The sequence below is a fragment of the Neovison vison genome, chromosome X (genome assembly GCF_020171115.1).
Source record: "Neovison vison isolate M4711 chromosome X, ASM_NN_V1, whole genome shotgun sequence".
In the NCBI taxonomy this organism is placed as follows: Eukaryota; Metazoa; Chordata; class Mammalia; order Carnivora; family Mustelidae; genus Neogale; species Neogale vison.
Window position 1 is genome coordinate 43,348,696 of NC_058105.1, and position 17,474 is coordinate 43,366,169.

Genomic DNA, 17,474 nt, shown 5'->3' on the forward strand with positions numbered 1-17,474 from the left:
AACTAGATTTCCATTTTGCTCTTGAGACCCAGTTGCCTCCACAGTCCTTTCTCAGTTCTTGCTATTGTCTTTTTCCCTGTGTATAAGTCCCAGTCCAAGTTACCTTCATAGTTTACCATCCCTCAGTACTAGAGAATTGCCTTGTTCTTGCCAGTTCCCTCCTTTGTGAGGACTGTGGGCCTGGTCCCAAGCCCCAGGCCAGTCTAAGTTGGGTCTTTCTACCTTCTTACAGATTTCCTTGATTCTGGCCAACTGCCACAGCCTGCCAGAAACTCTAGCATTTGTGCCTGGATTCCTGTCACCACGATCCACCCACCAGCCAAGACATCTGTACTACTTTGCACTGAAGCCCTGGCACAGAGGACATACCAGGATCATCACCTGCCAAGCCCTGTTCTGTTGTGTTCTGCCAGCTGGATCTCAATTACTTCCATCATCTGCACTGTATTCTCCTCAGGGTTTCTTCCTGTCCTTGGTGAGAGAAGAAGCAGGAATCGATCATGCAGGGTCTGCAATGATCCTAGAGACCAATTGTCTCTAGCCTTTTTGGTATTTCATTCTCCTGACAGCAAAGAGTTTGAGCATATGCCTCTGACTTTCATATATATGAACTGATTATATAGTCTTTCCTGTATATATTATGGACATCATAGAATACACAAATATAAAGAATTAAGCAATGAATAAAAATAAATATAAATAAAAGCTCTAATACTTTATTCTCCCAGAGGCTGTGCATCTTAGAAATGTCCCTGTAGAAGGCAGAGTGTGGAATACAGCTTGAAAAAGACAAACATGGAAACCAATTAAAGACTAATTTAGGTGAGAGATAATAGTGACCTGAACTCTGGGCTGTAGAATAGAGGACAAAATAAAGACATGAAATAAAATATGAATAAACCTCTTGAGAAGTTCACAGTCTAATAAGGAAGATAAAAAGGAAAACAATGTTATCTATAACAAATGTTCTGGTCAGTTCCACCATTACTTCTGGGCAAGAAGGGACCTGGCCTGGACCCTATGCTTTAGAAGGCTTTAGAAGATTATGCATCTCTCTCTCTCTCTCTCTCTCTCTCACACACACACACACACACACTGCATTTATTAAAGAATACACAGCTGCTGGGGCACCTGGGGGAATCAGTCAGTTAAGCATCTTCCTTTGGCTCAGGCCATGATCCCAGAGTCCTGGGATCAAGACCCACATTAGCTTCTCCCTCTCCCTCTACCTTTCCTCCCTGCTTATTCTCTCTCTCTCTCTCTCTCTCTCTCTCTCAAATAAGTAAATAAAATCTTAAAAAAGAGAAGCTGCCTCTGTCACTCCAGATCCAGGATTGAGCACAGTCATGGCTCAATCGATAAACCTAAATATCCACACTCATGACTAACGTTGTTCTGGCAATGATTTCTCCATCTCTTGCTCTGTGTTCTCAACATAAAAGGCAATCAAAACTGAATGCCCTTGAGCTTTGGGGGTTGCAACTCTGCCATCTTTGAAGATTAACAATGTCTTAGTATATGGGGATGATTTGGGCAGGAGAAACATGTTGGAAAGAGAAAAGACAAATTAATTGTCAAATTAATCACCCATATGACTATAGTAGATCCTTACATAAGGACATATTATTTCCAAATAATGCCAATCATCCATTTCTTGTTTCCTTTTATATTCTAGTTCAAAGTTATAAAGGTATATTCATAAATTAGCACATGTATGTGGCAATTGCACATGGCCACTGAGGAATAGTTTGCAATATTAAACAATATTTATTACTCTTAACATATACATGTAGATCTAGATGTAATATGCATCAAGCATGATACCAACTCTTATACTGGCAACTAAATGAACATTGAACATTAAAATTGATAATAGTTTTATTTTTATAAAGACATTTAATAACATTTAATTAATTTTTCAAGTACTCAATTAAAATCTTTAGTCATAGTTAAATAATTTTATGTAAATTTAGTCCTAGTTAGTTATAATTTTGCCTTTAATTTTAATGACTAATCTTGAATGTTTCTTAAGAAAAAAATTTTTTTGAAAACATGAAAAATAATTTTAGCTTTTTCACTTCTATATACTTTATTTAACATTCTGATAAACATGTATTCAAATTTTGTACTTTGAATACAGTAATTTATTTAACTATTTAATTACTGTCCATAGAATCCATTAAATAACTAATATAGAAATCTTTATTTAAACAAGATAATAATTGATTTTACTGACATAAAGGCAAGAAAAGTAAATTTTATGGAATATATAATAATGTATTAATTATATGTCCTTATTTTATTATTTATTCTAACATCAGCCCACCACAGAATATCCAGACATGTATAATAATAATTAAATCCAGCTATCTTTCTTTTTTGTAAGATTTTATTTATTTGTTTATTTATTTGAGAGAAAGGCAGAGAGAACACAAACAGTGGGAGACATTCTGCACTGAGCAGGGACCCCAATGTGGGGCTCAATCTCGGAATCCTGGGATCATGACCTGAGCCAAAGGCAGACACTTAACTGACTGAACCACCCAAACACCCCTAAATTCAGTTATCTTGATATTTTTCTTACTCTCAGTCATATGAAAACATTTAAAGTTTTTTTCAGTTCTGCCATTATGAAGGTATATTTGTCTAGGTGAAGGTTAGAGTAAATTTTATTTGTTAATATGATTAATAATTATTAAATATTTAGACATAAGGTCCATGGGCCTTCATTTGTACTCTTGTCCCAACGTCATTATTTATAAAACAATACTGTGTTGGCATTAGTGGGGCTATGGTAAGAAACTGCTTTGCCATGCTTGAAGTCCCATTTTATAAAAGAATTGAAGGCTCAGGAGGATTATTTTAACCTTCCCAAGGTCACCTAGCTCATATGTGGCAGAGGTAGGACACAAACTTCAAAATATGTTCCTATAAGAGCCTGGTTGTGGGGGCGCCTGGGTGGCACAGTGGGTTGGGCCACTGCCTTCGGCTCAGGTCATGATCTCGGGGTCCTGGGATCGAGTCCCGCATCGGGCTCTCTGCTCAGCGGGGAGCCTGCTTCCTCCTCTCCCTCTCTGCCTGCCTCTCTGCCTACTTGTGATCTCTCTCTGTCAAATAAATAAATAAAATCTTTAAAAAAAAAAAAAGAGCCTGGTTGTGGGTGTCCACATATTGCATGGAGCACTGGGTGTAGTGCATAAATGATGAATCTTGGAACACTGAAAAAATAAAATAAAATTCAAAAGAAGTGTATTAAAGGCACAGCCTATCATTTTTTAAAATTTTATTTTAATTCCAGTATAGTTAACACACAGTATTATATTAGTTTCAGGTATACAATATAGTGATTCAACAATTCCATACATCACCCAGTGCTCATCATGACAAGTGCACTCCTTAATCCCTATCAGACTATCCTTTTAATCATTATGCTATGCTACCTTGCAAAGAGGAGGGGTGAACCAAGAATTATTGTGATCATACAAATGAGATGTGATGGGGGCTTGAACTAAGGTGATAGCTGTGAAACTGTAAAGAAAGGATCATATAGACTTTTAAGAATGAGGAAGTCGGGGCGCCTGGGTGGCTCAGTGGGTTAAAGCCTCTGCTTTCAGCTCAGGTCATGATCCCAGGGTCCTGGGATCGAGCCTTGCATCAGGCTCTCTGCTCAGCGGGGAGCCTGCTTCCTCCTCTCTCTGCCTGCCTCTCGTGATCTCTGTCTGTCAAATAAATAAATAAAATATTTAAAAAAAAAGAATGAGGAAGTCTAGGGACACCTGGGTATCTCAGTCAGTTAAGTGTCTGACTTTTGATTTCCATCAGGTCATGACCTCAGGGTTGTGAGATCGAGCACCATGTCAGGCTCTGCACTGGGTGTAGAACATGCTTAAGATTCTCTCTCTTCTTTTCTCTTTTTCCTCTGCAATTCCTGTCAAATATACATTCTCTCTTGGAGTTAAAAAGGTTGCTGGACACTTCCTAGAATCCATTTCCTGCATATTCTTTTTTTTCTCCCAAATCTCAGTGAAAAATTCTCTCTCTTAAACAGAGAACATCACACAGAGCTTTGGCCAAGGTAATTGCTGTTACTCATTTAAAGATGTCAAACATTCTGAATTCAAGTCAGAAAACATTCCCTTCCCACTCATTTAAGAAGAGCTACTCAAGAACTCTTCTAAAAAAATGTCTAATATGTTACTGGGTCTACTCTAATATCATTGATTTAAAGTTTCTCAGAGTTTTTAATAGAAATCAAACTAATAGATGGGCTGTGGTGTGAATCAACTATCTCTTGCTCACTTCCTGCTGAGTTGGCACCAAATCAATCCAGTTAATCAACTAACCATAAAGAACGATAGAAAGATTGAAACACACACACATTAAACAAAGTGCCTAGTTCTATGGATACACAAACCAATTTCAGGTCTTGGTAGTTTAAGAAAGAGCCTAGAACAGGAAATTCTCTCAACTGAATATTAGCCCTGGTTCACACTAAGCCTCAACTGAATATTAGCCCTGGTTCACACTAAGCCTGGTTCACACTAAGCCTAAACTGTATATTGAGCTTAAAGTAATGAATGTTAGATTCCTTGTTATTGACAGTTTAGGGCAACTGCTCAGCACCTTTTCTGCTTCATCTGTTCCAAAATCTCAGGAAGTTCGGGTTTGCTTCTGAATAGATTCTGTTTCATGCTGACTTCAAAAAAGAACCTCTAGTCTCCTCTCTATATATCTATATCTAGTCCTGGTTGCTGGCAGTTATGTCACTCCCCCATCTGCTCTTTCCTGGTGGCAGCACTCACAGCATTCCATGCCCAGTGATACTGCAAATAAGAATCTCTGTTCAGCAAGACAGATTTTGCTATGACATTGTTCCCATCTTTTTGCTTCCTTAGCCAGCCTTACTTTATTTTGTTTACCAGCTGAATTGCCAGAGGTGATGTGCTACTTTATCTAGCCAAGGAAGCCTTTGATTCACTCCCGAAGGATTCCTACATCAGAGATTCTAGGACAATGTGCCAATGCATATGATCATGACTGCCGGAGAAGGGCCATCCTGCTTCTTCCTCTTCCTAGTGAACAGTGAGCTTTTTTCTGCTTTTAGGAAGAGATGGCGATTTGAAGCTCAGCCTCAGGGTTGGTTGGTTTGCTGATGGACCCAGTGAGTACAATGCCCTAATATACCTTATCAACTAGTAAAGTAGGGGTGTGGGGGTCAAAAGAAGTGCTTCAGGGACGCCTGGGTGGCGCAGTTGGTTAAACGACTGCCTCCGGCTCAGGGCGTGATCCTGGAGTCCCGGGATCGAGTCCCACATCGGGCTCCCAGCTCCATGGGGAATCTGCTTCTCCCTCTGACCTTCTCCTCGCTCATGCTCTCTCTCACTGTCTCTCTCTCTCAAATAAATAAAATAAAATCTTAAAAAAAAAGAAGTGCTTCTATGTGTTCAGTGCAAAATATTAGGTATTCAGAGGTTATCGTCAATCTTACATCTTTTACAGGAAGCTGTGAGACCAACAGTGAGCAAGAAAGGCATAAGAAGGAAAAATGGCAGTATTAGGGCAAATGCCTTTCCTAGGCAGTATCAGCACCAAAAGTTTAAAGGCTTACAATGTCCTTATCTATCACTAAAAACTTCACTGTTCAAAAACAACCAAAAAGATCACAGCCAAGACTAATTTTATGCTGTCTCCCCATCTCTACCACATTCTCCCTGAACCAGAAGGGGAGAGGAAGAATCAAGGTTCCCAAGTTACTCCACTCTTCCAAAGTGATGGAAACAGATCCTAGCTGCTATTCTACTGCATCAAGAAACTGAAATTGTATTTGAAGACTCAGTTTGCTCAGAACCCACAATATGACAAAACTTCAGAAGTCCATCAAATGAGAACTCTGGTTATTGGCCCACTTGAGATGGCAGTAACTGGGAGAGGGGCCTCTTGGATACTCATATACATTATGTAGCTTTGTCTAGGATGCCTTGGCCCAATTCAAAGGGGAGTCTTCCTCCAAAGCTCCCTCATTAAGCCAAAGCCAGAAGCTCTTCCTTAGAAAGCTCTGAAAAGAGAAGTCTAACTGTGACTTTCAGTTCAGGCTTCTCAGATCGCCATTCTTTTTTTTTTTTTTTTTTTTTTCTCCTGTGGGTGCTTTATTAATCCAGCTGCCAGGCACGAGCCATTCACTTCAGTTCCTTGCTCTACTCCAGACCAGTTATTAGTATGCATCCATTCTTGTGATACTTTGGTCTAGATTCCAATAGGAACATCTGCACATACATGAAAAAAAAAACTCTCTTGAACCTCTCCTATTTGTGAAAAATACTGAAGTTCTCATATCAACTTTTAACAAAGACAGTAGTAGAGAATCAGAGCAGCCAAATACAAATAACTCTCATCTAGCTAGAACAACAGAGGCCTAGAGTCTAGACCTTCTTTCAGGTAATACTTGAAAAATTATTTTCCTTCTCTGAGCCTCATATTCTTCACTGTAAAATTAAGAGGTTTGACTTACATTGGAAAAGCTAGTTTATAATCTAAGTGTTGTCAAGTGGCCTTTAGCTGAAAATTTTTAGATTTTCTTGTTAGTTATTTGATAGCCTGTAGAGCTGCACTGAACATAATGCGGTTTGAGGGCACTGGAAAGGCCACTTCTCCTTCCATGGAAAAAAAATAGATTCCCTCAATTTGCTTGTTATTTCTAATTTTGCTGCTTTGAAACGGCTTCTTTGAAAACGTGTATCACTCCAAAAAGAGTGGCAGTTAAGCTACCATTAGCCAAGAAACTGTAAGATTATTGAAGGGAAGGGAAATGAAAAGGGAAAAGTTATCTTCTCATCTTGGGATACCACCATGGAGGGCAGACTCTGGCCAGAGGGTTTGTGGACAACAGGAGTCCAGCATGGGCTTTGATGATGACATAGAAAGAAGATGGGCTTTCCATCATCAGCTTGTCACCTTCTCTGACAGTCTGATACCAGGTATAATAGCATGAATAACATGAGCTTTTTTTATTTCTCCTAAAAAGAATCTTTTTCTCTCTTCCTCATGTCAGCAAAGGTGTATGCTGATGCAACAATCTGATCAATACTTGACAAGACAGTATTAGATCAAACACCAGTGAGTCCCATTCAGATAATTAAACATGGCCTAGAATTAGGTGAGGACAATGAAGATGTCCTAAAAGACAGACAGCAAGACAGGCCCTTCACCATCTCTGGAACCCAAACTTTCTCCAACTTCATAAGTTTTGAAGTATATAAATTAAACCCAGCACTCTTACTGAGTATCTACTAGGTGTCAAGGTCTGTTCTAGGTGCTAGAAGGGAAAATCAGGCAACAAAGGCCTGAGCTCTGCGTTCAAGTAGCTTGTGGTAGAGATGAGATGATTAGATATATTTGTACTAAACACTGGAGACTTATTTTAATGCACAACATGAACAAGGGTAAGATCCAGGGATCTAGAGAATGTTCTAGGAAGCTGAGGTAATTCAAAACCATGGAGTTGTCAAGTCCCAAATTTGAACTGCTGGGAGGAAGTAGGGTGGAGGAGAGGATTCTCAAGACCTGCCAGGATCAGAAGCCCAAAAATGGAATCAGATTCCAAGTGAAGACAATTCTGGAAGCTGGGAAAACCATAGCTAAAAATGTAGAGACAGGAAAACAGCCTGGTTCAAGGAGACACATGATGACATGAACCCGAAAGTCAAGGCAGATCAAACCAGGCAGGTATTGGATGACTTATCAGACAGGACAAAGGCACAGTAGCAGGCAGAAAAATATCAAAGGAAGTCAAAGATCAATGTCAGTGTGATTGTCAAAAGTCACGCGAAGGACTAAAAGCAAAGGAATAACTCTAGCTGCTTTGCAGCTTTATACAACTTATTTTTCTACTGCCCAAAGATCTTTTAAGACAGAGCTTCTAAACACTGACTGGCCACTAGAAGCAATTTGTGCCAAAACCCAAGCCCCACCACAGACTAAATGAATCATATTCTCCTGGGCAGAACCCAGGCCAAAAGTATTTTTAAAAGCTATCCAGATAATTACAATGATTCATGAGGATTGAACACCACTGTTTTAAGGTGGTGAACAGGTTTAAGAGATTACCACGGGTTAACCTTAGTCAGAAAGGCTTCTGAGATAATGAGAATATTTATCAGAGACTTAAAGGATAAGTGTGTTAGTGAGGATTCTTCAGAAGAACAGAACCCTGGGAGATTAGACAGAGAAAGACGGATAGGTAGATGATAGATAGGTAGATAGGTAGCCAGATAGATAGGAGATAGATTTTTTTAAGGGGGGTTATTATGTAGAATTGGCTCATACTGTTATGGAGGCTGCAAAATCCCACAATTTGCTGTCTGAAAGCTGGAGGCCTAGGAAAGCCAGTGATACAAATCAGTCTGAGACTACATGTATAAAAATCAGTGAAGGCAATGGTGTAAATCCTGTCGGAAGGCAGATGAAATGAAATACCCCAGCTCAGGACATGAGGCAGAAAAAAAAGGTGGGGAGATAAATTCCTCCTTATACCTTTATTTTTTTTCTATTCAGAACCTAAACATATTGGATAATGTTCACCCACATTAGGGAGAGCAATCTGCTTTACTGAGTCCACCAAATCAAATGTCAATCTCATCTATAAACACCATATAAACACACACAGAAATGATATTTAATTTAGGCAACCCCATGGCCGGTCAGGTCAACACATAAAATTAACCATTACAATAACGCTACAGATGGAAGGAAGTAGGTCTTCTGCAGTGGAGGAACAAGGAACATGAAGGCAACAAAGGATGGTGGAAATTATATATTTCACCTTCCAAGAAAAGGGATTAGCTGATATGATCCAACAATAGTAAAAGGAAAGTTACTGAAAGTCTATAAAAATGGGACAAGGAGAGGAAAAGGAACCTTAGCTCCTTGAAATTTTGGTTAATCAAGTTGATCTTTAACGCCATGTGAGGAGTAGATCAAATAAAGAATATATATATATTTTTAAGATTATATTTATTTGTTTGAGAGAGAGAGAGAGCATGAGCAGAGGGAGATGGAGAAGGACAAAAAGACTCCCTGCTGAGAGAAGGGAGCCCCATGTGGGGCTCCATCCAAAACCCTGCAAAATCAGACACTTAATCAACTGAGCAACCCAGGTGCTCCAATAATCTGTTGGGTTTTTTTTTTAAAGATTTTATTTATTTATTTGACAGAGAGAAATCACAAGTAGATGGAGAGGCAGGCAGAGAGAGAGAGAGGGAAGCAGGCTCCCCGCTGAGCAGAGAGCCCGATGCGGGACTCGATCCCAGGACCCTGAGATCATGACCTGAGCCGAAGGCAGCGGCTTAACCCACTGAGCCACCCAGGCGCCCTGCTGGGTTTTTTTTTTTAAAGATTTTATTTATTTATGACAGAGAGATCAAGTGAGAGAGGGAACACAAGCACAGGGAAGTTGGAGCAGGAGAAGCAGACTCCCCACTGAGCAGGGAGCCCAGCTGGGGCTCAAACCCAGTACACCAGGATCATGTCCTGAGCCAAAGGCAGACAATTAATGACTGAGCTACCCAAGCACCTCAAGAATCTATATTCTTTTTTTAAATTTATTTTTTATTTATTTTCAGCATAACAGTATTCATTATTTTTGCACCACACCCAGTGCTCCATGCAATCCATGCCCTCTATAATACCCAGCACATAGTACCACAACCTCCCACCCCCCACCCCTTCAAACCCCTCAGATTGTTTTTCAGAGTCCATAGTCTCTCATGGTTCACCTCCCCTTCCAATTTCCCCCAACTCCCTTCTCCTCTCTAACTCCCCATGTCCTCCATGCCATTTGTTATGCTCCACAAATAAATGAAATCATATGATCATTGACACTCTGCTTGACTTATTTCACTCAGCATAATCTCTTCCAGTCCCATCCATGTTGCTACAAAAGTTGGGTATTCATCCTTTCTGATGGAGGCATAATACTCCATAGCGTATATGGACCGCATCTTCCTTATCCATTCGTCCGTTGAAGGGCATCTTGGTTCTTTCCACAGTTTGGTGACCATGGCCATTGCTGCTATAAACATTGGGGTACAGATGACCCTTCTTTTCATGACATCTGTATCTTTGGGATAAATACCCAGGAGTTCAATGGCAGGGTCATAGGGAAGCTTTAATTTGAATTTTTTGAGGAATCTCCACACTGTTCTCCAAAGAGACTGCACCAACTTGCATTCCCACCAACAGTGTAAAAGGATTCCCCTTTCTCCACATCCCCTCCAACACATGTTGTTTCCTGTCTTGTTAATTTTGGCCATTCTAACTGGTGTAAGGTGATATCTCAATGTGGTTTTAATTTGAATCTCCCTGAGGGCTAGTGATGATGAACATTTTTTTATGTGTCTGATAGCTATTTGTATGTCTTCATTGGAGAAGTGTCTGTTCATATCTTCTGCCCATTTTTTGATATGATTGTCTGTTTTGTGTGTGTTGAGTTTGAGGAGTTCTTTATAGATCCTGGATATCAACCTATTGTCTGTACTGTCATTTGCAAATATCTTCTGCCATTCCATGGGTTGCCTCTTTTTTTTTTTTGACTGTTTCCTTTCCTGTGCAGAAGCTTTTGATCTTGATGAAGTCCCAAAGGTTCATCTTTGCTTTTGTTTCCTTTGCCTTTGGAGACATATCTTGAAAGAAGTTGATGTGGCTGATATCGAAGAGATTACTGCTTATGTTCTCCTCTAGGATTCTGATGGATTCCTGTCTCACATTGAGGTCTTTTTTTCCATTTTGAGTTTATCTTTGTGTATGGTGTAAGAGAATGTTCGAGTTTCATTCTTCTACATATAGCTGCCCAGTTTTCCAAGCACCATTTATTGAAGAGACTGTCTTTTTTCCACTGTATATTTTTTCCTGCTTTGTCGAAGATTATTTGCCCATAGAGTTAAGGGTCCATATCTTGGCTCTCTACTCTGTTCCTCTGGTCTATGTGTCTATTTTATTCCAGTACCATGCTGTCTTGGTGATCACAGCTTTGTAGTAAAGTTTGAAATCAGGTAGTGTGATGCCCCCAGTTTTATTTTTGTTTTTCAACATTTCCTTAGCGATTCGGGGTCTCTTCTGGTTCCATACAAATTCTTGGATTATTTGCTCCAGTTCTTTGAAGAATACCGGTGGAATTTTGATCGGAATGACATTAAAAGTATAGATTGCTCTAGGCAGTATAGACATTTTAACAATGTTTATTCTTCTGATCCAAGAGCATGGAATGGACTTCCATCTTTTTGTGTCTTCTTCAATTTCTTTCATGAGTGTTCTGTAGTTCCTGGAATACCACCACCTTTACCTCTTTGGTTAGGTTGATTCCCGGGTATCTTATGGCTCTTGGTGCTATAGTAAATGGAATTGATTCTCTAATTTCCCTTTCTGTATTTTCATTGTTAGTGTATAAGAAAGCCACTGATTTCTGTATATTGTCTTTGTATCCTTCCATGTTGCTGAAATGTTGTATGAGTTCTAATAGTTTGGGGGCGGAGTCTTTTGGGTTTTCCATATAAAGAATCATGTCATCTGCAAAGAGAGAGAAATTGACTTCTTCATTGACAATTTGGATAAATTTTATTTCTCTTTGTTGTCTGATTGCTGTTGCTAGGACTTCTAATACTATGTTGAACAAGAGTGGTGAAAGTGGGCATCCTTGTCGTGTTCCTGATCTCAACGGGAAGGCTGCAAGCTTTTTCCCATTGAGGATGATATTTGGTGTGGGTCTTTCATAGATCAATTTTATGAAGTTCAGGAATGTTCCTTCTATCCCTATACTTTGAAGCATTTTAATCAGGAACGGATGCTGGATTTTGTCAAATGCTTTCTCTGCATCAATTGAGAGGACCATGTGGTTCTTCTCTCTTCTCATATTAATTTGTTGTATCACATTGATTAATTTGCGAATGTTGAACCATCCTTGTAGCCCAGGGATGAATCCGACCTGGTCATGGTAGATAATCTTTTTAATGTGCTGGTGGATCCTGTTGGCTAGGATCTTGTTGAGAATCTTAGCATCCATATTCATCAGTGTTACTGGTCTGAAATTCTCCTTTTTGGTAGGGTCTTTGCCTGGTTTGGGGATCAGGGTAATGCTGGCTTCAAAGAAAGAGTCTAGAAGTTTTCCTTCTGCTTCAATTTTTTGAAACAACTTCAGGAGAATAGGTTTTATTTCTTCTTTGAAGTTTGGTAGAATTCCCCAGGGAATCCGTCAGGTCCTAGGCTCTTGTTTTTTGGGAGGTTTTTCATCACTGCTTCAATCTCGTTACCAGGTATCGGTCTATTCAGGTTGTCAATTTCTTCCTGGTTCAATTTTGGGAGTTTATACTTTTCCTGGAATGCATCCATTTCATCTAGGTTGCTAAGCTTATTGGCATATAACTGTTGATAATAACTTCTGATGATTGTTTCTACTTCCTTGGTTTTCATTGTGATCTCTCCCTTTTCATTCATAATTTTATGAACTTGGGCTTTCTCTCTTTTCTTTTGGATTAGTGTGGCCAATTGTTTATCAATCTTATTGATTCTTTCAAAAAACCAGCTTCTAGTTTCATTGATATGTTCTACTGTATCTCTGGTTTCTACCTCATTGATCTCAGCTCTAATCTTGATGATTTCCCTTCTTATTTTGGAGTTGGTTTGATTTGTTGTTGATTCTCCAGTTCCTTAAGGTGTAGTGACAGCTGCTGTGTTCTGGATTTTTCAATTTTTTTGAGAGAAGCTTGGATGGCTATGTATTTCCCCCTTAGGACCACCTTTGCTGTATCCCACAGGTTTGGGACCAAAGTGTCTTCATTCTCATTAGTTCCCATGAATTGTTTCAGTTCTTCTTTGATCTCCTGGTTGATCCAAGCATTCTTAAGCAAGGTGGTCCTTAGCTTCCAGGTGTTTGAATTCCTTCTGAAATTTTCCTTGTGATTGAGCTCCAGTTTCAAAGCATTGTTATCTGAGAATATGCAGGGAATAATCTCAATCTTTTGGTATCAGTTGAGTCCTGATTTGTGACCCAGTATATGGTCTATTCTTGAGAAGGCTCCATGTGCACTTGAGAAGAATGAGTATTCTGTTGTTTTAGGGTGGAATGTTTTGTATACATCTATGAGGTCCATCTGGTCCGATGTGTCATTCAATGCTCTTGTTTCTTTATTGATTTTCTGCTTCGATGATCTATTTATGAGAGAGGCATGTTAAGATCTCCTACTATTAGTGTATTCATATCAATATGATTCTTTATCTTGATTAACAGTTTTCTTATGTAATTGGCTGCTCCCATATTGGGGGCATAGATATTTACAATTGTTGTATCATCTTGGTGGATAGTCCCTTTAAGAATGATGTAGTGTCCTTCTGTATCTCTGACTACAGTCTTTAGTTTAAAATATAATTTATCTGATATGAGAATCGCTACCCCAGCCTTTTTTTGAGGCCCATTGGCATGAAAGATGCTTCTCCATCCCTTCACTTTCAGTCTGGGTGTATCTTTAGGTTCAAAATGGGTCTCTTGTAGACAACATATAGATGGGTCCTGTCGTTTTATCCAATCTGCCATTCTGTGCCGTTTTATGGGAGCATTTAGGCCATTCACATAGACAGTGATTATTGATAGATACATTTTTATTGACATCGTGTTACCTTTGAAGTCTTTCTTTCTGTAGATTGTCTCTATATTTCTGTTCAGTGCTATTGTTAGGATTTTTCCTCTTTTACAGAACCCCCTTTAATATTTCCTGCAGTGTCAGCTTGGTGGTTGCGTAGTCTTTTAAGCCTTGCCGGTCTTGGAAACTCTATCTCTCCATCCATTTTGAATGTCAGTCTTGCTGGATAAAGTATTCTTGGCTGCATGTTCTTCTTGTTTAGTGCCCTGAATATATCTTGCCATCCCTTTCTGGCTTGCCAGGTCTCTGTGGACAGGTCTGACGTTATTCTGATGGGCTTTCCTCTGTAAGTAAGGAGCCTCTTTTTCCTAGCGGCTTTCAAGAGATTATATCTACAATTATGATTCCTCAATTTGACTATCAGGTGCCTTGATGTTTTTCTGGAATCTGTAATCTTGGGTGGAGACTGTTCGGCCTCTAGTACATGAACGCTGGTTCCATTCACGAGATTGGGAAAATTTTCATGAAGAACTTCTTCCACTATATCTTCTAGACTTCTTTCTTTCTCCTCCCCTTCAGGGATTCCAATAATTCTGACGTTGGAATGTTTCATGGCATCCTTTATTTCCCTGATTCTGTTTTCGTGGTTTCTAAGCTGTTTGTTCCAGGCTTCCTCCTGATCCTTTCTCTCTATCTGTTTGTCCTCCAGATCACTAATTCTATCTTCTGACTCAGTTACCCTAGCTTTGAGAGAATTTAAATTAGATTGGAACTCATTGAGAGCATTGCGAACCTCAGCCCTGGTAGCTTTTAGCTCCACCCTAACATTGTGAACATCCTGTCTGGTCGCTTTCAGGTCTGCCCTAATCAATTCTGTTTGGTCATCCATGGCTTTCTCCAACCTAGCTATTGCCTGGATAATTGTTAGCCTGAATTCTCTTTCCGACATATTGTCTATGTTGATAGCCATTAGCTCCGTTGCAGAAGGTCCATCCTCTGTATTTTTCTTCTGTTGGGCATTCTTCCTCCTAGTCATTTTGGTGAGAGATGACTGAACAGATGTAGCTGGATGTATCAACCGTGGTGCTGTCAAGGTGCACCCTGGAACACTTCTGAGCAATCAGGATTCCCCACCCAAACGAGAGACAAAAGAAAAGGAAAGAAAGAGAGAGAGAGAGAGGAAAGAAAGGGAAGATGAAAGAGAAGGTTCAGCCCTAATGGGCCCCAAGGTATGATTTATGAAGTATACAAACAAAAACAGACAAACAAAAAGACTGATAAAAGTATATGACAAAAGAAAAAAATATATATATGCAAATAAAGGAAGAACCTCGTCAAAAAGAACCCCAAGTGTAAGTTTTATATACTATCAGGGCAAACACAAAAACACAGAAACAGTGGCAGAAGAAAAAGATGGGAGAGTGGTTATAAATTCTCAGTGTGGGCGAGGAAGATTGTTTTGATTCTTCCTGGATGTATCTTGATATCTTTGTTAAAGGACTCAACTTTCCTAAGATAAAGGAGGATTAAAAATGGAACAGAATAGAGAGTCCAGAAATAGACCCTCAACTCTATGGTCAACTAATCTTCGACAAAGCAGGAAAGAATGTCCAATGGAAAAAAGACAGCCTCTTCAATAAATGGTGTTGGGAAAATTGGACAGCCACATGCAGAAAAATGAAATTGGACCATTTTCTTACACCACACACAAAAATAGACTCAAAATGGATGAAGGACCTCAATGTGAGAAAGTAATCCAGCAAAATCCTTGAGGAGAACACAGGCAGCAACCTCTTCGACCACAGCCGCAGCAACATCTTCCTAGGAACATCGCCAAAGGCAAGGGAAGCAAGGGCAAAAATGAACTATTGGGATTTTATCAAGATCAAAAGCTTTTGCACAGCAAAGGAAACAGTTAACAAAATCAAAAGACAATTGACAGAATGGGAGAAGATATTTGCAAACGACATATCAGATAAAGGACTAGTGTCCAAAATCTATAAAGAACTTAGCAAACTCAACACTCAAAGAACAAATAATCCAATCAAGAAATGGGCAGAGGACATGAACAGACATTTCTGCAAAGAAGACATCCAGATGGCCAGCAGACACATGAAAAAGTGCTCCATATCACTCGGCATCAGGGAAGTACAAATCAAAACCACAAGGAGATATCACCTCACACCAGTTAGAAAGGCTAAAATTAACAAGTCAGGAAATGACAGATGTTGGTGAGGATGTGGGAAAGGGGGAGCCCTTCTACACTGTTCATGGGAATGCATGCTGGTACAGCCACTCTGGAAAACAGCATGGAAAATAGAACTACCCTATGACCCAGCAATTGCACTACTGGGTATTTACCCTAAAGATACAAATGTAGTGATCTGAAGGGGCACGTGCACCCGAATGGTTATAGCAGCAATGTCCACAATAGCCAAACTATGGAAAGAACCTAGATGTCCATCAACAGATGAATGGATAAAGATGATGTGGTATATATACACAATGGAATACTATGCAGCCATCAAAAGAAATGAAATCTTGCCATTTGCAACATGGATGGTGCTAGAGGGTATCATGCTTAGCAAAATAAGTCAAGCAGAGAAAGACAACTATCATATGATCTCCCTGATATGAGGAAGTGGTGCTGCAACATGGGGGGCTTAAGGGGGTAGGAGAAGATTAAATGAAACAAGATGGGATTGGGAGGGAGACAAACCATAAGTGACTTTTTTTTTTCCATAAGTGACTCTTAATCTCAAAACAAACTGAGGGTTGCTGGGGGGAGGGGGGTTGGGAGAAGGGGGTTGGGATTATGGACATTGGGGAGGGTATGTGCTTTGGTGAGTGCTGTGAAGTGTGTAAACCTGGCGATTCACAGACCTGTACCCGTGGGGATAAAAATATATATTTATAAAAAAATAAAAAAAATTACTAAAAAACAAAATTGGTTTACCTATAGGGGTAGTATTGATTGGGGAAAGGGGATTACTTTGAAGTTTAACTCTGTATGAATATTAGAAAATAAAAATAAAAAGGAATAAACTAGACTAAGCTAAACTAAAATTTTAAAAAAAATTTCAAAAAATAGAAATGCAAAAGAAAAACACAGGTGTATGTATCAAAAAGTTGAGGTTAGAAGGTTATTATGGAATTTGATGTACTGGACAGCTCACTGTTATGGTAAATAGGTTAAAAAATTATCTATATAAAAATTATCTATATAAAAAAATGAACCAGAATAGTGGGACAAGTTAAAAATAAAAGTTGTTCTATGAAGTAGTGGTGGTTGTTCTCTTGCAGTCTTTTTTTTTTTCTTTCTTTCTTGGTTTGTTTTCTGGGGGAGGGGCCTGCCACGTGGGTTTTCAGTCAATGATGTTCCCTGAGTTAAGTCCTCCTGCCCCCCTCAAGGGGGTGGGCTCTGAAGAAACTGGTTTTTTTCAGGCTTTTGTTCTCTGGCGGTTTTTATGTTTGTTTACTTTTTTTTTTTTTCTCTCTCACCTCGACCGCTTTTGATGGTTTTTGTAGTTTTAGAGGAAAACAAACTGCACCCTGACCTCCCTCTCAGAGAGAAGCCTCAGTCTGGCTGCAGAGCCCAAATAAGTTCCCCCTTGGCCGCTGGCAGAGCAGGTTCCAGTTGCGGTCCCTGGGGATGCAGGATCTTTTGCTTGTACCCAAAACCATGGCAGCGGCGTCTGTCTGGGAGCTCCAGACCGCCAGAGAGGTTCCAAGCAGCGATCGCACACTGAGATGTTCCCGCTGGCCCAGGTTGGGAGTGCCTGGTCTTTCTGGGTCTAAGAGCACCCAGCTTGTGCGCACCTCTTTCAGGGGAGGCTGTGGGTCGCCCGT

At 39.8% G+C, this 17,474-nt stretch overlaps 1 protein-coding gene across 1 annotated transcript in view; it reads left to right on the plus strand.

The window, feature by feature from the left end:
• Positions 1-6,895: 6,895 nt before the first annotated feature.
• LOC122896548 (histone H2B-like) overlaps positions 6,896-17,474 on the plus strand; it is a 72,019-nt gene continuing 61,440 nt past the window's right edge. The window contains exon 1 of the mRNA XM_044234702.1: positions 6,896-6,974. Coding sequence (XP_044090637.1) covers positions 6,896-6,974 — 79 coding nt within the window. The remainder of the gene's footprint in view (positions 6,975-17,474) is intronic.